Source organism: Mustelus asterias, chromosome 3, assembly GCF_964213995.1.
Source record: "Mustelus asterias chromosome 3, sMusAst1.hap1.1, whole genome shotgun sequence".
In the NCBI taxonomy this organism is placed as follows: domain Eukaryota; kingdom Metazoa; phylum Chordata; class Chondrichthyes; order Carcharhiniformes; family Triakidae; genus Mustelus; species Mustelus asterias.
In genome coordinates, this window is record NC_135803.1 from 26,642,194 (window position 1) to 26,669,166 (window position 26,973).

Genomic DNA, 26,973 nt, shown 5'->3' on the forward strand with positions numbered 1-26,973 from the left:
GCCGGTAAAATCAGGGCCAACATTTCGAGTCCATTGTGGACCTTCTTTGGAGCCTGACACCACTCAGTGTGCAATGCTGATTTAATACCAGAGCATCACGTTTTTCCCCTCGCCGTTCCAGCTAATGCACTCTCTTAAATAAGCATAGCTGACATGTGTCCAAAAGCAGGAAGGAACTCTTCCCCCACTGCCACCTCTCACAAGTGGGTTGGATTTTACTGGCAATTCCTGCCGATGGGACAGTCTGGTCTCACTGACAGCGACCCCCTGCCACGGTTTCCAGGTGGCTTTGCCAGGAAAGAGTGTAGGGTGGCATCGACTCCATACATGTGGCTTTGCAGGTACCACACCTCAGTGCTGAGAGTCAGTACTCTGTCATCTCAAACGTTACCACTCACTGAAAGTGCAGTTGACATTCAGTTCATTAGATGATGCTGGTGAGTACCCACTGTCCTGGGTCAAGATTTTCTGCCCCCGTTTTGGGTGGGCGGGTAAGCTGGAAGGCGGGGGGGTGGAATTGAGGGGTTGTCCTAAACTGGCTTTAAGCTGGTGCGATTTCCCCGTTTGATTGTCCCTGCTCTCCCACCATTGACATAATGGGGTTCCTGTCATATAGCCCCCAGGGGGGAGAAGGTCATGCTTGGGCAGTACCCTGACAGTGCCCCCTAGACAATGCTGGGGTCATAGGGCTTTCTTTGGAGAGGTCCGTGGTGGGGGTGGCAGGTGTGCGCCACCTGCACATACAACCTACTCAGAGAGGATCTATTGAACTTCCCTCTTTTGGCATAAAGAACCCATGCCACATTACTGATGCACCAGTGGATGACAAACTGGCAGATTTTACATATGTTGCCTGCTCTAACTTGGAAGAATCCTGACATAAAGGCCAGAATTTTACCATTGTGTTGCCCCCTCTTTCGGGTGCGACGCAGTTGTAAAGCGGTTAGCGCCGGTTTTCGCGACTGGCGCCATTTTACAAGTGCTGGTGGAACTGGAGGCCCCCCGGGGAGGCTGAGAGTAGGGGTACCACTTGGGCACTGCCAGACTGGCAGTGCCATCCTGTTACCTGGACAATGCCAGTTTCGCACCTGGGTAATGCTCATCGGGCACCTGGGCAATGCCCACCAGGCAGTTCCAGGGGCTAATGGGGGAGGGGCCAGTGGGGATGGGGCCTGTTGGGGTGGGGCTGATGAGGGAAGTGCCAGTGGGATAGTGGGGCTAATGGGGAGGTGCCAGTGGGGGCGGGGCTCTCTCTTTTCTGTCAGACCTCTGCTACTGCTAATGCGAATGTGCAGCATTAGATGTCTGCGCACATGCACAACCTCCCTCTGTAGGCTTTCGGGCATGTTAAGCCCCACCCACAGGTTTCTGCATCGAGCACCAGGCTCTCTCGAATTTTGCAGCCAGAGTGCGTATGGGGGCGGGGCCTAAAAACACACCCAAAAAATGGACCTGGAACACTCCCAGTGCCCCGCAGTGCCCCACATGCCCAGCACTTAGACTAAAAATGGTAAAATACCACCCAAAGACATTCAGGGTTGCAGTTATCTTTACAGCCACCAACCACATCATCCTCACCCCCACTCTGACATTGCAGTTCATCCCTGGGGAAGCGAGTACCCTTGGGGTCCCCTGGCAGTACTTCCTATGAACACAATCCCAAATCGCCAAAGCATAACAGAGACACATTTTACCTCTGCTTTGGCCTTGTTAGTATATTTTCATGCCCTCGCTTTTCTTTCCTTCCACTCCTGTCCTTTCTATACCTTGCTGGGTTAGACTTTGGGTGGCATGAAAGAGCAGTCAGGAAGGACCCTGGAGACCAGAATCTCATGATTCCTGCTGGGCCTTTGGACCTCTGCAGGTGTAACAATGGGAGTCCCACTAGAAGAGTTGTTAATGAACCGTCATCTCAGAACAAGACTGAGCTGTGTGCTTTGTGCTTCCAAATTTGCCAGGAGGGTAGCGGCCAGCCATAGCAGTCAGATGACAAACCATGATCCAGGCAAGTCAATACAGTTGTTTTCAGTGGATGAAGCTGTTTGTGTGAGGAATTTTGGGTGTGGGTCGAATTGGGTCCCTGGAGTTCTTGTATCCTAAACTGAACCCCTGTCTGATCAAGTGGACGTAGAAGGAAGGATTGTCCGTAGACCATTTGAGAGAGGGTGAGTTGCCCCAGCAGCCAGTACTGCCATCAGGAGCTATATTGCCATCTAGGAATGTTGTTGATTATCCAAGCAATGAAGTACCTGCTCATCTTCTGACAGGCACAGCCGACATCTCCATGGAAATGTCCAACAGAAACCGAACTGCCTGTGCCTGAAGAGGAACCTGTCATTGTGGTTTCAGATGACAACAATCCTGTGGAAGTGCCCCAGAAAGAGGAGCTACGCCCCTCCACAAGGATTCGAAAAATTTAATTTATAATTGACTAAATTCATGTATTAAATGTTTAATTATCTTGGACTGTGTAAATTGAGTATTGACATTTGTATAAAAGGACTTAGCGGGGAGGGATGTGGTGATTGTCCCTTTAAGGACCCATCTACAGAGTAAGGGTCACATGACTCCAAAGATGTGCAGGTTTGGTGGATTGGCCGTGTTAAATTGCCCCTTAGTGTCAGGGGACTAGCAGAGTAAATATGTGGGGTGACGGGGAAAGGGCTTGGGTGGGATTGTTGTCATTACAGGCTTGATGGACTGAATGGCCTCCTTCTGCACTGTAGGCATTCTATTCTATGACTCAGTGAGCTAATTGGGGATCAGTGTGAGGTATCACCCCGGTGAGCTTGGGGTTCTGTTCCAGCACCTTTTTGGAAGCTGAATCACAGCCGTGAGGCTGCAAGCCTCTGCATTATAGCTATGTATAGTAAACATTACAGTTGTTATTTACCTAAGTGGTAAACTGGAATTATTACAAACCCTATCCCAGGGATCAGTCAAGTCAACTAGAAGCAGAAAATGTTGGAAAGACTCAGCAAGTCTGTCTTGCTGAGATTTTCCAGCACATTCTGTTTTTATTTCAGATTTCCAGCGTCTGCAGTATTTTGCTTTTATATCAGTCGAGTGTTTTCTGAACTGCTTCTAACCCATTTCGATCCTTTCTTAAATAAGGAGATTAAAACTGTACACAGTACTCAAGGTGTGGTCTCATCAACACACTGTACAACTGCAGCAAAACTTCCTTCTTCTATATTCCAATCCCTTTGCAATAAATGACAACATTCCATTTGCCTTCCCAATCACTTGCGGTATCTGCACACTAACCTTTTGTGATTCATATACCAGGACACCCAGATCCCTCTGTACCTCAGGGTTATAGAGTCATAGATTCATAGAGGTTTACAGTATGGAAACAGGCCCTTCGGCCCAATTTGTCCATGCCGCCCTTTTTTTTTAAACCCCTAAGCTACTCCCAATTGCCCGCATTTGGCCCAGATCCCTCTATACCCAGCATACCCATGTAAGTGTTTAGATGCTTTTTAAAAGACAAAATTGTACCCGCCTCTACTACTACCTCTGGCAGCTTGTTCTGTAATCCCTCCTTATTTAAGTAATATTCTGCTTTTTATTCTTCTTGCCAAAGTGAACAAGTTCATATTTTCCCACATTATACTCCATCTGCCAATTTTTTGTCCATTCACTTTAACCTGTCTATGTCCCCTTTGAAACTCAGTTTCTTACCTATCTTTGTCTCATCAGTAAATTTAGTAACCATACGTTCAGTCCATTCATCCAATTGATACAAATTATAAATACTTGAGGCCCCAGAATGAGCCTTATGGCATTCCATTCATCACATCTTGCCATCCAGAAAATTACCCATTTATGTCTACTCTCTGTTTCCTGATATGTTACCACGACACCATGAGCTTTTATTTTGTGTCGTAACGTTTGATGTGGCACCTTGTCATAGAATCCCGACAATGCCTACAGGAGGGATTCCAGGCTCAATTGAGCCTGCACCAACAACAATCCCACCCAGGCCCTATCCCTGTAACCCCATGTATTTACCCTGACATGAATGGGGAGTTTAGCATGGTCAATCAACCTAACCTGCACATCTTTGGACTGTGGGAGGAAACCAGAGCACCCGGAGGAAGCCCATGCAGACATGGGAAGAATATGCAAATTCCACCCAGACAGTCACCTGAGGCTGGAATTGATCCCGGATCCCTGGTGCTGTGAGGCAGCAGTGCTAACCACTGTGCCATCCCATTGTCAAGTGCCTTCCGGAAATCTAAGTACAATACGTTCACAGGTTCAGTTTTATTCATGTTTCTTGTTACTCTCCCAAAGAACGTCAATAAATTAGTAAAACTTGATTTCTCTTTAGCTGAACCATGTTGACTGTGCCTGATTGTAATGAGATTTTCTGCGCTACAACCTCGTTAATAACTCCAGCAATTTCCCAATGGCAGATGCTAATCTAACTCATCTGTAGTTTCTTGTTTGCTATCTCCCTTCTTTCTTGAATGGGGGAGTTACGTTTGCTATTTTCCAATCTGATGGGACCTTTCCAGAATATAGGGAACTTTGGAAAATTAAAACCAATGCATCTCCTATCTCAGCTGCCACTTCTTTTAAGATTCTATGATGAAGTCCATCAGGACCTGAGGACTATTGAGTGTCTTTAAGACAGAGGTAGGTTCTTGATTAATAAGGGGATCAGGGGTTATGGGGAAAAGGCAGGAGAATGGGGATGAGAAAAATATCAGCCATGATTGAATGGCGGAGCAGACTCGATGGGCCGAGTGGCTAATTCTGTTCCTATGTCTTATGGTCTTATGGACCTGTCAGCTTTTAGTTCTACTAATTTTAGTTCTAATAATGTGGACGTCATCTTACAAAAGGAACAGGACGATCAAGACAATCACGGATAGTGACTGCTTGGCTGCTTCCATTGTTCTGGTTAATACCTGATACACATATCTCACATGGGATGTAGCCAACATGTCTGCTCGTTGCTGCTTCCATTGTTCTAACTAATCTCTAATGTTAACACAAAGCCTTATCTGATAATTACATCAAATTCTCACACATTCTCAGCATTTCTTTATTCATTTTATCTATTTTTTATTGTAGTTTTTTAATATTTGCAGCGGTTTTAATTGATCTACACTCTTGTTAAGCTGGTAAGCTCCTCAATAATTGGTACTAATACTTGTACTGCTTCTTTTCCTGTTTGTCCCTTGAGTCGAACATGATCATTTTCATCTGTGTTTGGTAGGGTTCTGGTGGGTAGGTAGGTGACTGTAAAGGCTAATCTTGGCCCAGAAGATTCTACTGCAAATAGAACAGGATACCACAGATTTCCAAATTTTGGATGAGTTACTGCCTTGGAATCCCTCTCGTAGGGTGGGATTTTCCAGATGCATTCCCCCCAAAACCGGAAAATCCCACCCGAGGTGAACAGACCTTTGCATGATCCGTGTCCTGCCTGCTACGATTCCCGTGGAGGGTGGGATGGGAAAATGCCCCCCTTGTGTTTTCTCTCTGCCTCTGATATGTGCTTGCTTTCAAAGGAGGCGATACTGTTTTTATTTGCTTGTTCCGGGTGCTGAGTGAGCTTCTGCCAGGACACAAAGTCGATATCAAAACTCCTCAGTGCAGAATGCCCTGGTAGTGCTTTCTTTGAATGTCATGAGAGCGCATCCCAGACCTGTACTAACCGCAGTACTAACTACAGTACTAACTACAGTACTAACTTCAGTACTAATTACAGTACTAACTGTAGTACTAGCTACAGTACTAACCACAGTACTAACTTCAGTACTAACTTCAGTACTAACTGCAGAACTAACTACAGTACTACCCGCAGTACTAACAACAGTACTAACTACTTTACTAACTTCAGTACTAATTACAGTACTAACTGCAGTACTAACTACAGTACTAACTACAGAACTAATTACAGCTCTAGTTACAGTATTAACCACAGCACTAACTGCAGTACTAACTACAGTACTAACTGCAATATTAACAACAGTACTAACAACAGTACTAACTGCAGTACTAACTGCAATATTAACAACAGTACTAACAACAGTACTAACTGCAATATTAACAACAGTACTAACAACAGTACTAACTGCAGTACTAACTGCAATATTAACAACAGTACTAACAACAGTACTAACTGCAGTACTAACTACAGTACTGCACTACTGTATGTGTGATTCAAATGAACTTTGTTTTAGAAGTTGCTGTGTCATTGATTTCTCTTTGATTTCATCAATTTTTATCTTTGCTTTGACATGTTTATTTTTCCCATGGTCAAACGTGTGGTCTGAAATCAAACAGCATTTAGACAAGAAACTGAACAAATGGCATCTCCCCTGTTGCAGTGAAGACCCCTTTCCCACTGCTGGTGTGAGCTTCCCAATGTTCAAGATACCATTTGTGTTGTCTCTCAAACACAGCCCAATCCCTTTATTGCAGCTCTCAGACAGTATGAAGCTGTTGGTTGTTCTGGTAGTCAGCACTCAGCTCTTCCAGCCCTCACTTGCAGCCCCTTACCGAGCCCTTTCCTGCAGGGAGCCGCGGGTGGTAAATGCAGCAGAACGAGCTGTGGAACACATCAATGCCGATCAGCCAGGAGGATATAAGTACGTGCTGAACAAAATCGAAAATGCTCAGGAAGACAGAGGGGTGAGTACAAAAGGGATGTAAAACTGAAATTATTTAATTTGCCATGGAACCAGAGTTGGAAGAGAAACAAAGAACTTTGAAAACTAACATTATGTACAGCAGGATTTAAATGATCCCGTGTTTGGCTGTTTACAGTACTGCAACATTGAGGTAGCCCCAGTGAATGACATTTTTACCAGGTCTGACAAAGAGTCCATTCGAAAATGTCACCTGCCTTTTCACTTTACAAATACTGGCAGACCTGCTGTGAGATGAAGTGTGAGGTGATGCATTTTGGTGGGAAGAACATGGAGAGGCAGTAGAAAATAAGGAGTACAATTTTTGAGGGGGTGCAGGAGCAGAGGGACCTGGGGGGTCTATGTGCATAGATCATTGAAAGTGGCAGGACAGTTGGAGAGAGCAGTTAATGGTGGCAGGGTACAACAGCACTGCTGCCTCACAGCGCCAGGGACCCGGATTCGATTCCTGGCTTGGGTCATTGTCTGTGCTGAGTCTGCACGTTCTCCCTGTGACTGCGTGGGTTTCCTCTGGGTGCTTCGGTTCCCTCCCACAGTCTGAAAGACGTGCTGGTTAGGTGCATTGGCCATGCTAAGTTCTCCCTCAATATACCTGAACAGGTGCCGGAATGTGACGACTAGGGGACTTTCACAGTAACTTCATTGCAGTGTTAATATTCCACTTAGAAGGGAAACCAGAACTAGAGGGCACAGCCTCAAAATAAGCGGGGGCCGGTTCAGAACAGAGTTGAGGGGGAACTTCTTCTCTCAGAGGAGAGTGAATCTTTGGAATTCTCTGCTCATTGAAGTGGTGGAGGCTTCCTCGTTGAATATGTTTAAATCACGGGTAGATAGATTTCTGATCGATAAGGGAATTAAGGGATATGGGGAGCAGGCGGGTAAGTGGAACTGATTCGCTTCAGATCAGCCATGATCTTGTTGAATGGCGGGGCAGGCTCGAGGGGCTAGATGGCCTACTCCTGCTCCTATTTCTTATGTTCTTATGTTAATATACGCCTACTTGTGACACCAATAAATAAATTTTAAACTTTAATAAAGCACACAGTATTCTGGGCTTTACTAAGAGGGGCAGACAATACAAGGGCGTAGAGCTTATACTGAAATTATACAAGACAATAGTTAGACCGCAGCTGGAGTGTTGTGTACAGTTCTGGGCGACACACTATTGGAAGAATGTGAATGGAATGGAGAGTGCAAAAAAGGTACAAGAATGATTCCAAAAATGAAGAACTACATTTATTGGAGATGTTGGGACTGTTCTCCTTGGAGAGAAGAAGGCAAAGAGGAGATTTTATAGAAATGTTCAAAATCTGGAGGGGACTGGACACAACAGATAGGAAGAAACTGTTCCCACTCATAAAAGGATCAAGATCAAGAGGGCACAGATTTAAAGTGATTTGCAAAGAAGCAAATGTGATGTGGGGAAGAAAACTTTATCACACAGCGAGTGGTTCAGGTCTGGAACGCACTGTCTGAAAGTGCGGTGGAGGCAGGTTCAATTGAGGCATTCAAGAGGGAATTTGATGATTATTTGGACAGAAACAATGCGCAGGGGTACGGGGTACAGACAGAGGAATGGCACTGAGTCACAATGCTCGTTTGGAGAGCTGGTGCAGTCATGATGGGTCAAATGGTCTCTTCTGCACTCTAATAATATTGTGGTTCTGTATGTCCAGTCTCTACAGGACATTTACAGTTAAATTCCCCTCTGTGCAGTCATCAGAGTTCAAGATTATTTATCATTATGGTCATGAAATTAAGTTCAGTTATCAAATTATAAAGGAGAAAGTGGGCATAAAGCAGGAACTTCTTCATAGCAGCAATTTTTTCATGCTTGACTTTTCCTATGGGAAGCAATTGCTGTGATATACTATCATGTTCCAGCTGTCCCGGCCAGCGGAATCTTCCAGTCCTGCTGACGTCAACCCCCCATCACAGCGAAGGTGCGAACAACAGGAAACCCTGTTGACAGCAGCGGGACTGGAGGATCCTGCCGCTGGCCAATGGAGGGCTGCCTCCGCTCCTGCGAAACACGCTGCATTGGGGGGTTGGGGTGGGGGGGGAGGGGGGGTTGAATCCCATCTAGGCTAGTTCCTGGGATGAAGGGATTGATGTTAGGAAAGGTTCAGCAGGTTGGGACTCATTGCAGTTTAGAAGAATGAGAGGTAATCTTTGCTGAAGTATAAAAAAATCTGAGGGGGCTTGAGAGGTTAGATACTGAGAGGATATTTCCCCTAATGGGGGAATCTAAAACTAGGGGGCACAGTTTGTAAAGAAGGGGTTTCTCATTTAAAATGGAGATCAGGCAGAGTTTATTTTCTCTCAGGGTGGTTAGAGTTTGGAATTCTCTTCCACAGAGGGCAGTGGAAGCTGGGTAATTGAGACATCAGTCCATTGTTTGCTGGGCAACATTTGCGGTGAGGCTGATACCATACTGGCTGACATGTATATACTGACAATGCTACCTTTATGTAAATGTGCTATAAAAATAGAACAGATGCAGTCAGGAATTCAATTGCAGCGTAACACTTAAGATCAGGAGAAATAGAAAGAGGTGTAGGCCGTTTGGCCCATCAGTCCTTCTCTGCTATCAATAAAATTGTGGCTGATCCGACTGGCCTTATCTCCACTCTCCTGCATTCCAACCAAAGGATGGAATTTTTCCGTCCTGACCATTCTGTAGTGGGTGGGACATGGACCAGGCAAAGGTCCATTGACCTTGGGCAGGATTTACCCTTCTTGGGGTAGCACGGCTGGAAAATCCTGTCCAAAATGTCTGATCCCCTTCCAGGTCAAAAACCTGCCTAATCCAGCTTGGAATATATTCAATTACCCAGCTTCCACTGCCCTCTGTGGAAGAGAATTCCAAACTCTAACCACCCTGAGAGAAAATAAACTCTGCCTGATCTCCATTTTAAATGAGAAACCCCTTCTTCACAAACTGTGCCCCCTAGTTTTAGATTCCCCCATTAGGGGAAATATCCTCTCAGTATCTAACCTCTCAAGCCCCCTCAGATTTTTTTATACTTCAGCAAAGATTACCTCTCATTCTTCTAAACTGCAATGAGTCCCAACCTGCTGAACCTTTCCTAACATCAATCCCTTCATCCCAGGAACTAGCCTAGTGAACTTTCTCTGAACTTCTTCCAATGTAAGTGTATCCCTCCTTAATTAAAGAAACCAAAAGTTTAAAGTTTATTTATTAGTGTCACATGTAGGCTTACATTAACACTGCATTGAAGTTACTGTGAAAATCCCCTAGTTGCCACACTCCGGTGCCTGTTCGGTTACACTGAGGGAGAATTTAGCATGGCCAAGGCACCTAACCAGTACGTCTTTTGGACTGTGGGAAGAAACAGGATCACCCAGAGGAAACCCACGCAGACAACATGCGGACTTTGCACAGACAGTGACCCAAGCCAGGAATTGAACCTGAGACCCTGGCACTGTGAGGCAGCAGTGCTAACCACTGTGCCACCGTGCCGCCCATGTACACAGTGCTCCAGATGTTCTCCCAGCGGTGCCCTGTACAGTTATAACAAAACTTCCCAACTTTTATATTCCATCCCCCTTGCAATGAAGGCCGACATTCCATTTGCCTTCCTAATTGCTTGCTGTACCTGCAGGCTAACGTTTAGTGATTTGTGAATGAGGAGTTCCAAATCCCTTTGCACTGCAGCATTCTGCAGTCTCTCTCCATCTAAATAATATTCTGCTTCTATATTCTTCCTCCCAAAACCCTCACATTTTCCAACATTATACCCTGCCAATTTTTTGCTTGCTCACTTAACTTCTATTTTTTGGGAGTTTCAATTTGATTTCAAAGGGCTTTGATATTGTCCATTTATTAATGGTCCCTCAGGTGTGACCAGACTGTTTTTGTTTAGTGATTAATCTATTTTTTTCTTTCAGAAACAAGGTGCGTCCTCTGTTAATTTAGAGTTTGAGGTATTGGAGACCAGATGCCACTCACTGAATCCAAAACCTGCGGCAGAATGTGGAATACGATCAGGTCCCGAAGCTGTAAGACTCTCTTTTGAATGTTTTACATTGGCTGAAAAATTCACATTTAAAGGCACTTTTCTTCCCTTGGTAACGTATATGGAGGTACAATTCTGCATCTATCCCTACAAAAGGACTTACATAACATAGAAACATAGAAACTAGAAGCAGGAGTGGGCCATTTGGCCCTTCGACCCTGCTATGCCATACATTTTGATCATGGTCAGTCATCAAATTCAATATCCTGAACCCAATTCCTCCCATATGCCTTTGAGCCCTTTAGCCCCAAGAGCTATATCTAATTTATTCTTGAAATCACACAATGTTTTGGCTTCAACTACTTTCTCTGGTAGTGAATTCCACACATTCACCACCCTCTGGGTGAAGAAATTTCTCTTCACCTCAATCCTAAAACCCTTATCTTCAAACTATGACCCCTAGTTCTGCACTCCCCCACCATCAGGAACATTCTTTCTGAATCCACCCTGTCTAATCTTGGTAGACAACAGAATCAACATCCACTCCAATATTGTCACTTGCTCACTCATTACCTGCACTGTTGTGGTGTCTGAGGAAGATTGATGTAACATTGATTTCTCAACCCAACAGGTAAGTTCATTCAACACAAAGGCATAGTGAACATCGTCTAAACTGAATCATTAGAAGTGTACTGGCCTCAGTCTCAGTGAAGTACATTAGCCATTCCCATTATTTGATTCCTGGGTGTGAAAGAATTACTTAGAGATGTATACACCTTTCATAATCACAGGACATCCCAAAACACTTTACAGCCTATATACTTGAAGTATGGTCATTGTTATGATGTCGAAAACATTATAACGTTGCATGTTGTAAGCTCCCCAAACAGCAATCAGATTTTTTTTGATGTTGATCAAGGGATACATATGGCCAGGACACTAGAGATTACTCACCTGCTCTTCTGCAAAGTAGTTCCTCAGGCTATGTGCCCCAAAATATTAGAACATAGAAAATAGAACAGTACAGGACAGAACAGGCCCTTCGGCCCACGATGTTGTGCCGAGCTTTATCTGAAACCAAGATCAAGCTATCCCACTCCCTATCATCCTGGTGTACTCCATGTGCCTATCCAATAACCGCTTAAATGTTCCCAAAGTGTCTGACTCCACTATCACTGCAGGCAGTCCATTCCACACCCCAACCACTCTCTGCGTAAAGAACCTACCTCTGATATCCTTCCTATATCTCCCACCATGAACCCTATAGTTATGCCCCCTTGTAATAGCTCCATCCACCCGAGGAAATAGTCTTTGAACGTTCACTCTATCTATCCCCTTCATCATTTTATAAACCTCTATTAAGTCTCCCCTCAGCCTCCTCCGCTCCAGAGAGAACAGCCCTAGCTCCCTCAACCTTTCCTCATAAGACCTACCCTCCAAACCAGGCAGCATCCTGGTAAATCTCCTCTGCAGTCCTTCCAGCACTTCCAGATCCTTCTTATAGTGAGGTGACCAGAACTGCACACAATATTCCAAATGTGGTCTCACCAAGGTCCTGTACAGTTGCAGCATAACCCCACGGTTCTTAAACTCCAACGCCCTGTTAATAAAAGCTAACACTCTATAGGCCTTCTTCACAGCTCTATCCACTTGAGTGGCAACCTTTAGAGATCTGTGGATATGGACCCCAAGATCTCTCTGTTCCTCCACAGTCTTCAGAACCCTACCTTTGACCCTGTAATCCACATTTAAATTAGTCCTACCAAAATGAATCACCTCACATTTATCAGGGTTAAACTCCATTTGCCATTTTTCAGCCCAGCTGAAAAATGACAAATGGACCAAATTATTGGACCAATGGACCAAATGGACCAAATATTGACCAAATTCAGTGTATTTTCCAATCATTAAAAAAGCCTAAAGTCTAATACAATTAGTAATCATTTCTTGCATCCTTTTATGTTCCTAGTGAATCTTCATACCAGTGAACAACTGGTAGTATAGAAGAGGGGGATGGGGGGTTTCTCATCAATTTTCTCCCCAATTTTTCTTTTAGGAATTGACACTTTACTGAAGGATGATCTCACTAATATCAATCATTCTCCAGCACCTTAATCAGATGGTTATTAGCCACATGTGCATTGTGACAGTGGATGTTGACTAACTGTTTGACTGAGGCAGCACGTCTCATTCTGATCCTCTGTTTTTTAACTTGATGCTCAATACAGTACACTGAATAACGATCGGATGAGATCATTAAATCTCACGAGCTCCAGGGTGAGATAGCCAAATGGATACAAAATTGGCTTGATGACAGAAGACAGAGGATGGTTGTAGAGGGTTGTTTTTCAAACTGGAGGCCTGTGACGAGCTGTGTGCCTCAGGGATCGGTGCTGGGTCCACTGTTATTTGTCATTTATATTAATGATTTGGATGAGAATTTAGTGGGTATGGTTAGTAAGTTCGCAGGTGACACCAATATTGATGGCATAGTGGACAGTGAAGAAGGTTATCTAGGATTGCAATGGAATCTTGATCAATAGGACCAGTGGGCTGACGAATGGCAGATGGAGCTTAATTTAGACAAATGTGAGGTGATGCATTTTGGTCGATCGAACCAGGGCAGGACTTACTCAGTTAATGGTAGGGCATTGGGGAGAGTTATAGAACAAAGAGATCTAGCGGTACAGGTTCATAGCTCCTTGAAAGTGGAGTCACAGGTGGACAGAGTGGTGAAGAAGGCATTCGGCATGCTTGGTTTCATTGGTCAGAACATTGAATACAGGAGTTGGGACGTCTTGTTGAAGTTGTACAAGACATTGGTAAGGCCACACTTGGAATACTGTGTACAGTTCTGGTCACTCTATTATAGAAAGGATATTATTAAACTAGAAAGAGTGCAGAAAACATTTACTAGGATGCTACTGGGACTTGATAGTTATAAGGAGAGGCTTGATAGGCTGGGACTTTTTTCTCTGGAGTGTAGGAGACTTAGGGGTGATCTTATAGAGGTCTATAAAATAATGAGGGACATAGATCAGCAAGATAGCCAATATCTTTTCCCAAAGGTAGGGGAATCTAAAATTAGAGGGCATAGATTTAAGGTGAGAGGGAAGAGATACAAAAGGGTCCAGAGGGGCAATTTTTTCACTGAGAGGGTGGTGAGTGTCTGAACAAGCTGCCAGAAGTAGTAGGAGATGCGGGTACAATTTTGTCTTTTAAAAAGCATTTAAATAGTTACATGGGTAAGATGGGTATAGAGGGATATGGGCCAATGCGGGCAATTGGGAATAGCTTAGGGGTTAAAATAAGGGGCGTCATGGACAAGTTGGGCCGAAGGGCCTGTTTCCATGCTGTAAACCTCTATAACTCTATGGCTATGAGAGGTCGCACGACACCAGCTTATTGTCCAACAGGTTTATTTGAAATCACAAGCTTTTTGGAGCGCTGCTCCTTCGTCAGGTGGAGGAGCAGTGCTTCAAAAGCTTGTGATTCCAAATAAACCTGTTGGAGTATAACCTAGCGTCGTGTGACCTCTCATCTTGTCCACCCCAGTCCAACACTGGCATCTCCACATCATGAATAATGCTCATGAGCTAGAACTCCAATTGATTTTCCTCTTTATAATCAGGGATTACACAAGAAATTATATTTGTCTGTCTGAGATCATGAAACTGATTGTTTGTCTTATTCCAATCCTAAAATTAAGTTAAAAAAATCGGCAAAATGTCTAATCCTTGATGAATTGGGTAAGATGAAAATTTGATATGAATAAGAGGCAACCTGCTACAGCCAATTGTCAGCTGTATGTTGGTTGGAGGCCGGTAATTTTTACAAAACATAAAGGAGAAGCAGAACTTTTATCACACCCTGTCACTGTACAATGGCCCCTCATTCTTCTTCTATTTTGAGAAAATGTGCTATGGAGGTGACAAACCGTAAATAACTAACAAGGGATATTTCTTTGCATTCAATTAGATTTCTGGTGACTGTAAAGCCCAGTTACAAATTGACCCAACAACACAACGCCTCCAGGTCCAAAAGTATCGGTGTTTGATATCACCAGGTAGGATAGATTTCTGGGAATGGGATCTTTATTGTACACTGGATAGAGTTGGCAATTGTATTCAGTCACAAAGGTGTGACTGCTCGGTACGGGCAGGCTCAATAAGAAGATAACTCACTTTTTCTGTCTTATTTGAAGATTCGGATGACATGGTTTTGAATCGATGCCCAAGTTGTCCACATCGCATACCAATAAACCACACTGACGTCAATCAATCCGTCATGAGGGCACTACAAAAATACAACAGAAATAGCAGCAGAACAAACTATTTTGCAGTCCAGAAGATAACAAGAGCTGCCTCTCAGGTAAAGATCGTAGGCATTTTGTTTTTAGTAGAACTCAACTGTTAAGTATTGTAAAGCAATGCATCTCTGTGTGATTTAGTTTATTTGTTAGTGTCACAAGTTGGCTTACATTAATACCGCAATGAAATTACTGTGAAAATCCTCTCGTCACCGCACTCCAGCGTCTGTTCGGGTACACTGAGGGTGAATTTAGCATGGCTCATGCATCTAACCAGCACGTCTTTTAGACTGTGGGAGGAGACTGGAGCACCCGGAGGAAACACACGCAGACACGGGGAGAATGTGGGAACTCCACACAGAATAGGGGCCAGAATAGAACCTGGGTCCCTAGAGGCAGCAGTGCTAACCACTGTGCCACCAGGACATGTTGTGATATCACCAGAGGCATCTCGCTTCCATGTTGGACTTCAGCCACAAGGGGATTTTCAGTGAATAAAGCTACAATGGTTTGTTTAAGTAACACACAGTATGGCACATCAGAAATACTTTATCCTTATTGTCAAATCAGTCAGAAACAATTACACATACACAACAAGGAAAAACTGGTGACGAGATTGATTTTAAAGCCAAAATTGACCAGATTCTCAACTTTGTTTTATACTGTGAAGGAGGAAGGAAATTCAGCAGCTCACAGCTTGGCCGTGAAAAAACCTTCCCAAATTGGAGCTGGAGCCAAATACAAAAGATGGAAATGGAGAGGAAGAAATCTATTAAAATGCACGGGGATGCCATAGGTGTGCTCAGGTGGGGCACTCTCCACATGAATGTTGGAGCAGAGAAAATAAATGTAGAAGCTGTGGCAAGAAAGAACTCACAACTAAGGTTTATTGGACATGGCAGATTTCTCAAACTCCTAAGATGTGCAAGTGCAAGACCACGTCAAGATCTAAAAAGATCTACAAAATAGCTGATGAGGACAAAATTTCCTAGGGTGATACTGGACTAGAAAAGTTCAAAAAACTTAAACTAGTGTCCTATTCATGAAAGGGGATACCCAAAGGTTCTGGGTTTATCCAAAGTTAGACGGACAAGAAGTAAAGATAGAAGTAGACATGAGGGCTGCTGTATCACTTCTCTCAGGAATCACATACCATCAGAGGCTTAAAAACATACCTCTAAAACCTTCAAATCTAATTCTGTAAACTTATATTGAGAAGGTAGTTCCACTGAAGGGATATATCACAATCCAAGTAGAAGTTAATTGTCAATCAGCAATGGCAAGCAAAGGCTGCGCCATAAAGGCGCCTCGGGACCCGGTTCAAATCCCACCACAGCAGCTGATGGAATTTGAATTTGATGAAAATTAACTGGAATTAAGAATCTACTGATGACCATGAAACCATTGTCGATTGTCAGAAAAACCCATCTGGTTCACTAATGTCCCTTAAGGAAGGAAATCTGCCATCCTTACCCGGTCTGGCCTACATGTGACTTCAGAGCCTCAACAATATGGTTGACTCTCAAGGGCATCTAGGGAAGAGCAATAAATGCTGGCCAGCCAATGACGTCCATGTCCCATGAATGAATTAAAAAAATCAAGAGAATAGCCTGGCACATAGTAAAGAGAAATTTTCCTGCACTCTTTGGAAGATCATAGAATTATAAAATCTTTACAGTGGAGGCCATTCAGCCCATCTGCACCAACTCTCTGACAGAGGACCTTAAACAGGCCCTATCCCAATGACCCTAAGTATTTACCCTTCTAATCCTCCTAACCAAACATCTGGGGGCTCTAAGGGGCAATTTAGCATGGCTCATCCACCTAACCTCTATATCTTTGACATGGTTAAACAAAATCAAACTCAACTGGGGAGCAGTTATCCAATTGGTTAACAGCAAGAACATGGTCCATAAACTTCTGGAGAAGTACAGGAAGGTGTTCGAGAGTACTTTATAATCTATGACTGGACTGGAGGCAAAGTTCAAGATCAAACCTAATACAACCCTACGTGCTTCAAGGCAAGAACTGTGCCTTAAGCAATTAAACAAAGGTAGAACTAGGAATGTCGGATTAACTATGATCTTATAGAATGGGGATGAGAAAAATATCAGCCATGATTGAATGGCAGAGCAGATTCGATGGGCCGAGTGGCCTAATTCTGCTCCTATATCTTATGGTCTTATGATCTTACTGAATAGCAGAGCAGGCTCGAGGGGTCAAGTGGCCTACTCCTGCTCCTATTTTTTACGGTCTTATATACAACTTACGGAAAAGTACAAACTGGTACATGCATTTAAACATTCCACAAATTACAAATATATATTTCTTTTACAATTACAAATATCTTATATGAAAAGGTTGATAATCATCTACTGCAATTATTCTGGTAGGTTATTTGCTGCTAAAATACATTTTTATGTGGTTTTATTTCAGGCTTTGGCGGGGAAGAAAGTATTTGTTGAATTTGCAATCCGAGAAACTGCATGTACAAAAGCTTCCAACCTTCAAAATTGCCCAAGGGATAGAGGGGAATTTGCTTCTGGTGTAAGTATTGTTGCAAAACAGCCTCCTGGCCCAATACATACTTATATCATTGTACATTCTGCCAGAACAGGGGGGTGACGACACGATGATATAAGTATTGTCACTGGACTAGCGATCCAGAGACCCAGGGCAATGTTCATATCCTTATCCTTAGCCTCTGACCCCTGGTTCTGGACTCCCCCACAATCGGAAGCATTCTTCCTATACCTACACAGTCCAGTCCTCTTAGAACTTCATAGGTTTCTATGAGATCCCCTCTCATTCTTCTAAACTCCAAGGAATATAATCCTAACTGATTCAATCTCTCCTCATACGTCAGTCCCACCATTCCAGGATTCATAGAATCATAGAGGTTTACAGCATGGAAACCAACTCTCTGGCGACCCAACTTGTCCACGCTGCCCTTTTTTTAAAACCCCAAAGCTAGTCCCAATTGCCCACATTTGGCCCATATCCCTCTATACCCATCTGACCCATGTAACTGTCTAAATGCTTTTTAAAAGACAAAATTGTACCCACCTCTACTACTACCTCTGGCAGTTTGTTCCAGACACTCATCATCCTCTGTGTGAAAAAATTGCCCCTCTGGAAACTTTTGTATTTCTCCCCTCTCACCTTAAACCTATGCCCTCTAGTTTTAGACTCCCCTACCTTTGGGAAAATATATTGACTATCTAGCTGATCTATGCCCCTCATTATTTTATAGACCTCTATAAGATCACCCCTCAGCCTTCTACGCTCCAGAGAAAAAAAATCCAATTTATCCAGCCGCTCCTTATAACTCAAAACATCAAATCTCGGTAGCATCTTAGTAAATCTTTTCTGCACTCTTTCTAGTTTAATAATATCCTTTCTATAATAGAGTGACCAGAACTGTACACAGTATTCCAAGTGTGGCCCTACCAATGTCTTGTATAACTTCAACAAGACGTCCCAACTCCTGTATTCGATATTCTGACCAATGAAACCAAGCGTGCTGAACGCCTTCTTCACCACTCTGTCCACCTGTGACTCCACTTTCAAGGAACTATGAACATGTACCCCCAGATCTCTTTGTTCTATAACTCTCCCCAACACTCTACCATTAACTGAGTAAGTCCTGCCCTGGTTCAATCTACCAATCTCACATTTATCTAAATTAAACACCATCTGTCATTCATCAGCCTACTGGCCCAATTGATCAAGATCCCATTGCAATCTGAGATAACCTTCTTCGCTGTCCACTATGCCACCAATCTTGATGTCACCTGCAAACTTACTAACATGCCTCCTATATTTTCATCCAAATCATTAATATAAATGACAAATAACAGTGGACCCAGCACCGATCCCTGAATCACACCATTGATCACAGGCCTCCAGTTTGAAAAACAACCCTCTACAACCATCCTCTGTCTTCTGTCATCAAGCCAATTTTGTATCCATTTAGTTACCTCACCCTGGATCTCGTGAGATTTAACCTTATGCAACAACCTACCATCTGGTACCTTGTCAAAGGCTTTGCTAAAGTCCATGTAGACAACATCAACTGCACTGCCCTCATCTACCTTCTTGGTTACCCCTTCAAAAACCTGATAAAGCTTCACTGCACTCTCTCTATAGCAAGAACATCCTTCCCCAGATAAGGAGACCAAAACTGGACACAGTATATCAGGTGTGGTCTCACCAAGGCCCTGTAGAATTGCAGCAAGATATTCCTGCTCCTGTACTCGAATCCTCATACTGCCTGCTGCACTTGCATGCTTACCTTCAGTGACTGTTATATGAGGACACCCAGGTCTTGTTGCACATTCCTCTCTCTTAATTTATGGCCATTCAGATAATAATCTGCCTTCCTATTTTTGCCACCAAAGTGGATAACCTCACATTTATCCACATTATGCTGCATCTGCCATGCATTTGCCCACACACTCAACTTGTCTAAAACACATTGAAGCAACTCTGCATCCTCCTCACAGCTCACCCTCCTGCCATAGTTTGTGTTATCTGCAAATTTGGAGATATCGTAGTTCCTTCATCTTGATTATTAACATACATTGTGAATAGCTGGTGTTCTAGCACTGATCCATGTGATACCCCACTAGTCGCTGCCTGCCATTCAGAAAAAAGACCCATTTATTTCTACTCTTTGTTTCTTGTCTGTCGACCAGTTCCTGATGGTGTGGGTGTCCAGAACCAGGGGTCATAGTCTAAGGATATGGGGTAAACCTTTTAGGACTGAGATGAGGAGAAATTTCTTCACCCAGAGAGTGGTAAGCCTCTGGGTATTCGCTACAACAGAAAGCAGTTGAAGTCAAATCATTGAATATTTTCAAGAAGGAGTTAGATATCGCACTTGAGGTGAAGGGGATCCAAAGATATGGGGGTACGGTGGGATCAGGCAATTGAATTAGAAGATCAACCATGATCATAATGAATGGTGCTACAGGCTTGAAGGGCCGAATGGCCAACTCCTGCTCCTATTTTATGTATTTTAAATGTTTCTATGATCAGATCTAAGAATGCAGTTACATCCATCCATGGATGATTGTGGATAATTAAACAACTCACCGCAAGAAGAGGCTCCACACATATCCCCATCCTCAATGATGCCAGAGGCCAGCACATCAGATGTCAGTCTTCAGCCAAGTCGATTCACTCCACGTGATATAAAGAAATGGCTGAAGGCACTGGAAAATGCAAAGGCTGTGGGCCCAGACAATTATCCAGCACTCGCACTAATAACTGTGGTAAAGAACTTACCATACCCCTAGCCAAGCCATTCCTGTACAGCTACAACACTGACTATGTCCTTTACACAAGAAACAGGACAAATCTAACCCGGCCAATTACCTCCCCATCAGTCTGCTCTCGATCATCAGTAAAGTGATGGAAGGGGTCATCTACAGTGCTACAAGCGACACTCACTCAGCAATAACCTACTCATGGAGGCTTAATTTGGGTTCCACCAGGGTCACTCAGCTCCTGACTTCATTACACCCTTGGTTCAAACATGGACAAAAGAGCTGAAATCCAGAGGTGAAGTGAGAGTGACAGCCCTTGACATCAAGGCAGCATTTGACTAAGTGTGGCATCAAGGAGCCCTAGCAAAACTGAATTCAATGCAATTCAGGGGGGTAATCCTTGCTGGTTGGACTCATACCTGGCACAATGGAAGATGATTGTTGTGGTTGGAGCTCAATCATCTTAGTTCCAGGACATCACTGAAGTAGTTCCTCAGGGTAGTGTCCTCTGCCCAACCATCTTCAGCTACTTCATCCTTCCATCATAGGGTCAGAAGTGGGGATGTTCGTTGATGACTGTAAATTGTTCAGCATTATTCGTGATTCCTCAGATACTGAAGTAGTCCATGTCCAAAGGCAGCAAGAGCTGGACAATATCCAGACTTGGGCTGACAAGTAGCAAGTAACATTTACACCATACAAGTGCCAGTCAATGATCATCTCCAAGAGAGGATCTAACCATCGCTCCTTGACATTCAATGGTATTACCATTGCTGAATTCCCTTCTATCAACCTCCTGGGGGTTACCATTGACCAGCAGCTGAACTGGACTAGCCAGAAATACTGTGGCTACAAGAGGGGGTTAGAAACTAGGAATCCTGTAGTGAGTAATTCACTTCCTGACTTCCCAAAGCCTGTCCATCATCTACAAGACACAAGTCAGAAGTGTTATGGAATACTCTCCACTTGCGTGGATGAGTGCAGCTCCAGCAACACTCAGAAGCTTGACACCATCCAGGACAAAGCAGTCTGCTTGATGTTGGTACCTCTTCCATCAATCCACAAGATGCACTGCAGGAACTCACCAAGGTTCCTTAGTCAGCAGTTTCCAAACCCATGACTGCTCTCTTCTAGAAGGACAAGAGCAACTGATAAGTGGTAACACCACCACCTGGAGATTCCCCTCCTAGTCACTCACTATCCTGACATGGAAATATATTGCTGTTCCTTCACTGTCACTGGGTCAAAATCCTGGAACTCCCTCCTTAACAGCACTGTGGGTGTACCTACACCTCAGGGACTGCAGTGGTTTAAGAAAGCAGCTCACCACCACCTTCCCAAGGATAACTAGGGATGGGCAACAGATGCAGCCCTAACCAGCAATGCCCACATCCCGTAAACGAATAAAAGAAAAATTCTGCTCAATTTCCAGCGTAGGATTGTGGAAGAATACATTCTGTTCTCTGTATTTAATTTCTAGATGTATAACCCGAATGAAGACATTTAAATTAGATAATCGCTTTAAGAGGACTTTGCTGTCTTTTGTTTGCTTAGTGTTTCCTGTTGCCTTTGCTTCTTTTGTAGAGCAAGGGCTTCTGCACCGCGTCAGTCTATAAACCCATTTCTGGGAAAGAAGAAGTTGAAGTGAATTGTGAGCTTTACGGACCAAAGGTAACCAATCACTGAGGAATCAGATTAACATTCATAACATGGATCTCAAAGTGGTTGTCAAAGATTTTGGGATTGAATTTCCATGGATGCGCTGTCAAAATGACAGTGAATGCCCCACCCTTCCAGCAAGTGAACCCCTCACCATGTCCCCCATTCTGCCATCAATCACTCATGGCCTGTGTCCCACCATAATCCAAGATCTCTTCCTGGGCATTTTGCCAGAGGGAGCTCTTGTTGGACGGGATATCTGTCCCCGAGTTCCGGATTCCCAGCGAAGGCACGACATTGGCCAGTTAATCGGGCCTTCCCCAGTGTAGGAAACGTGGGACTCCCACATGTTCTCCAACCAGTGGGTGGGACCCCTGCTGCCAAAGGCTAACTTCAACCCACCACGAGAGCAATCTCTGCAAAAGACTATTCCCATTTTGTTCTGCCGCATTGTTAACGCCAAAGCTCTCGGCTGAATATTGATTCAAGTCAGTGACAGTCTTTAAGTTGTGTGGTTAGATTTGTAGGAACTCTATGATACAGCTGACATAATCTTTGTATTGTTAAAGGTGGCGGTCAGTTCAGCTAAAATTGCGGGTGCAGGTGCTATCAAGCAAAGACACGGCAACAGGAAAGGACAAGGACAACGAAATAAGAGACAAACCAAACCTTTGCGTCGCGTTAAACAGCTGAATCCTCAAGGTGGAACCCCCAGGAGAATCGAATCCTCGGAGGAAGTGCGGGGCGCTCTGGGTTTCGTTATTGGCACAGGCGGTGGGACTAACTTCCCAGTGCTGCCAGTGCCTCGAAATATGTGCCCAGGGAGGGCCAGGCACTTTGGAGGAATGGTTCGTCGAATCTGAACTGTCTCTGAAATAAATCCAGCAAGAGATTGGCAGCAGACAGAATACCCATCCTGTATTTTGAAAATTAGTAAGTAATTAAAACTGACAATAAAAGGCACAGACCTGAAAGTGAAAATTGCCTCTTTGGGATCCCACATTCCAAAAAGACCAGAAATTATGTGTATTCAAAATAAAACAACAGTCTCCAATAATTTCATTATTTCAAATGTACTCCATTCCCAGATTCAGTTATAATGTTATCCAATATCCCCACTCTTGTTATAATCCTTTCAGATAGATTATTTCCATCATTCAATTTACCCTCATTCTCAGGCTCTCTGTACTAAAGGACTATCAGGTTGTTCTTGCACTTTTGTGTTCCATTCCATTCAGTGCAAAATGAAAACACCTTAGCTTTTAGATTACAAATGCAGAGTGTATTCCTTGTGCCTCAGCTATTTTCTTGTTGCCAAAATATGTTGCCACATCAGAGCATCCTAAAGCATCAATGAACACATTGGAGAGAGTGCTGAAGAGGTTTTCCAAGAATGGTTCCTCGGGGTGAGAAACTTCGGTTCTGAGGAGAGATTGAACATGCTGGGATTATTCTCCTTGGAGAGAAGAAGGCTAAGAGGGGATTTGATAGAGATGTTCAAAATTGTGAGGGGGCTGGACAGAGTAGACAGAGAGAAACTGTATATCTGCTCGTAAAAGGATCAAGATTGAGAGGGTACAGATTTAAAGTGATTTGCAAAAGAAACAAATGTGTTGCGAGAAAAAAACTTTAAAACGCGAAGAGTGGTTTGGGTCTGGAATGCCACTGCCTGGAAGTGTGGTGGTGGCAGGTTCAATTGAGACATTTCAGAGAGCATTGGATGATTATCTGAATAGAAACAATGTGCAGGGGAAAAGGCTGGTGAATGACACCAAGTCATAATGCCCGTTTGGAGAGCCATCACAGATGGGATGGGCCAAATGGCCATCTTCTGCACCGTTCCATTTCTGTGGTTCTATGACAAAGCTTTAACCTTGGGGTGCTAATTTTGCTCCTCAATCTGTACATATCCTTTCTTAAAATCCAGTGTGCTACACAAACCTTATGAAATTTAGGGCAGCATTTTGAGGTTTTTGTCAGGAGCCGAGCATTGCCCCCCCCGCCCCCCCCCCCCCCCCGCCCCCCAACCCATTGCCAATTAGTAGCCAGAAGCAGGCTCTCCATCCAATTAAGGGCAGTAGGCGAGCTCTCATGAAGATGTCGCCTGCTGTTCAGGTAAGCAAGAGATCAAGCTGGAAGTGCCTCCTCGCCAACCTTGTAAAATAATAAGTGAAGATGTCCTTAGCAGCCAGGCTGCCATTGTGGTGTGTGATCAAGGCCCTCCACAGGGCAGCCTATGGCTGCAGCTTTAGCCAGGCTCAAAGCCTGGTACAAACATTAGCATCCTGGTCTGCCATTGGGAGGCCTGATGCCTTAGAGTATTGGGAGTGGTGGGCAGAGGGGTGGGCTAGGATGGAGGGGAGGGATGTTGTGCAGTGGTGTGGGGGGATGACAAGAAAATTTGGCCTCTGACAATCGACCGTAAGTGGCTATTAAGTCCTATAAGTTGGTCACCTGCTACAAACAGGTGGCGATCCTGCCACCTCTCGTGCCATCGCTGGGGAAATTAACCCAAGAGTGGGATGGTGCTGGCAAAGTGGAATGCCTCCATGCTCATCCCATTAGGGGCCAAACATCCTAGCCCTTATTTCCATGTCTCCTTGTTTTTAGATGGTTCACATGTGGTAACAATCTGTGCTTATCTACCCAATGATAATTTAAAGCCTCGCTATCAAACCAATCAAGAATTTTTTTCTATTTGAATGATGGCTGCCCATAATTTCCAAGTCTTTCTTTGTATTTCCTCATAAATATCCCAATGCATTTGCAATGTACCCTCCCTATTGGCTCAATCTCCTTCCTGCAATGTGGAATGCAAAGCTACACATCGTACTCACCCTGTTATCTTATCTAGATTCACCATTACAGTTCAACTTCCATGCTTGGCCATAAAATCCAGTTTCTCATATGGCCTTATCCATTGGCAGTACTTCACTTCCACAGTCCTTCCAAAACTCTTCCAAAGTTCTCTCAATTTGGGAAACTTTTCCTTGAGATTGGTCACTCTGCTATTTAATAAAGGTGGCAGAGGGGGATTGGGCGATTATAGACCAGTTACCCGAACATCTGTTGTTTGGTAGTCTATAAGTAATTATACTGACACCAGTTTTTGCTCCTGAACCAAATGCACGGAGTTGGGAAATTTCCTGACTCTCTAAACACATCTCAAGAGTAACTTCCCTGAATGGTTGGATTTTCATTCTGAGAGAGTGGGTGCTAACTAGAGTAAGACCTGTCATTCCTAGAAATAGTGAAAAGGCAGTCAGGTGGGCCACTGAGGGTCAGGGTCGGCTGTTTAACAGAAGTCCCTCGGTTATAATAAAAGCAGTAAGGTCCCCTACATCTCACCTTTTGCACCCCCTCATTCATCACACATTCCCCTTGCCACAAAATGGCAACTCATTACCACTTCATACCCTTACCCACCCCTACATAGCCCCTCATACCCTATATGCCAACTCATGAGTCCCACTCATTCTCACGGCCCTTTATAGCCTCCATGCCAACTTAATACTAACTCAAGCCACCTCCTGCTCCAACACACCACCTTTTCTTCTGTACCTCTATGCCAACTCATCCAGTATTCACCAGACTCTGACCTCAGGAACCGTGCTGAGATGAAATAAAATAAAGTTTGAAGTATCTATTACAGACATTGCTATACTAAAAGCACAAGTAAAATCCATTTAAATAAATCTAAATCCCTTCAATACTTAATTTTTTATAAAAAGAAATATTTGTATTCATAGCCCAATATCAAAATTGGTCATCCGTTTATAATCAGTTGGAGCTATCAATCAAATGGTTAACTTACAGACTTCTTACTGTGATAATGATAGGTTGTGGGAGAAGTACTAATGCTGTAAAGATAGTCCTCAAGCTTATGTTAACAAACATTTATTGACATTGTAAGAACTAATGTTTTCAGCTGACAGATATAGCAAGTTGTTGTCTTTTCAAAATTTAAAGAGCATGGGATTTAAATGACTTGTCAGCTCGACTGTCCCACAGACCTTATTCACCTTTTAAGCCCACGCATGCTGACTCTAAGCCATCCCAAAAGAGTACCCGAATGCTCCAGAAGGGAACCTGACCGCTCTAAAGAATTCTAGTAAGTTTAGACCTTTTTCCTCAAGTTCATGAAGTCCATGAGTTATGTTTCAGAAAGTTGGGTGAGAAAAATTGCTTTTGAGTGAAGGCAGCTGTACTTTAAAATGTGCCACTGCTTCCATGAATATGGACGGGTCTGTGAAATGCGTCCTGTCCATTCACCAGCATTCCCCTCTGGCAAGAATTATGGGTATCGGATATTGGGGCAAGACTTCCAGACTGGGGGTTCCCACCACCATCCTGGTTAAGGCGCAGAGCTCTTCATCTCATGAAAATTTGGGCCAGGATGACTGAACACCGGGAAAAATTTCAGCATGGATTTGGAATGGATAGGTCATGCCCGATTAATCTGATTGAACATTTTGAAGAGCTGACTAAAGTCTACAGATGTTCTATGGACTTCAAGAAACAACTTTATGAAGACCCCCATAACAGACTGTGGCTAAGGTAGACCAGTGAGCACAGAGATGATAAGATAATGGGATTTGCTGTGAGTCATGGACAGCAGACTTTAGGAAATTTGCAGAAGGTAGATTATGTTAGACCAGCCAAAAGTGGATCGGATTAGTCAATTCTAGAGATAGAACCATAGAACCATAGAAAATTACAGCTCAGAAACAGGCCTTTTGGCCCTTCTTGTCTGTGCCAAACCATTTTTTGCCTAGTCCCACTGACCTGCACTTGGACCATATTCCTCCACACCCCTCTCATCCATGAACCCGTCCAAGTTTTTCTTAAATGTTAAAAGTCCCGGGTACTCTTTTGGGATGGCTTAGAGTCAGCATGCGTGGGCTTAAAAGGTGAATAAGGTCTGTGGAACAGTCGAGCTGACAAGTCATTTACCACTTTATCCGGCAGCTCATTCCACACTCCCACCACTCTCTGCGTGAAGAAGCCCCCCCTAATATTCCCTTTAAACTTTTCTCCTTTCACCCTTAACCCATGCCCTCTGGTTTTTTTCTCCCCTAGCCTCATTG

At 43.9% G+C, this 26,973-nt stretch overlaps 1 protein-coding gene across 1 annotated transcript; it reads left to right on the forward strand.

The window, feature by feature from the left end:
- Nucleotides 1-6,279: 6,279 nt before the first annotated feature.
- LOC144488316 (alpha-2-HS-glycoprotein-like) lies at nucleotides 6,280-22,943 on the forward strand. Its single transcript, XM_078206366.1, has 7 exons — nucleotides 6,280-6,651; nucleotides 10,581-10,691; nucleotides 14,627-14,714; nucleotides 14,853-15,019; nucleotides 17,394-17,504; nucleotides 21,812-21,898; nucleotides 22,456-22,943. Exons 1-7 carry the CDS (start codon nucleotides 6,385-6,387, stop codon nucleotides 22,747-22,749), a joined length of 1,125 nt encoding a protein of 374 aa, XP_078062492.1. The 5' UTR covers nucleotides 6,280-6,384; the 3' UTR covers nucleotides 22,750-22,943.
- Nucleotides 22,944-26,973: the final 4,030 nt, after the last annotated feature.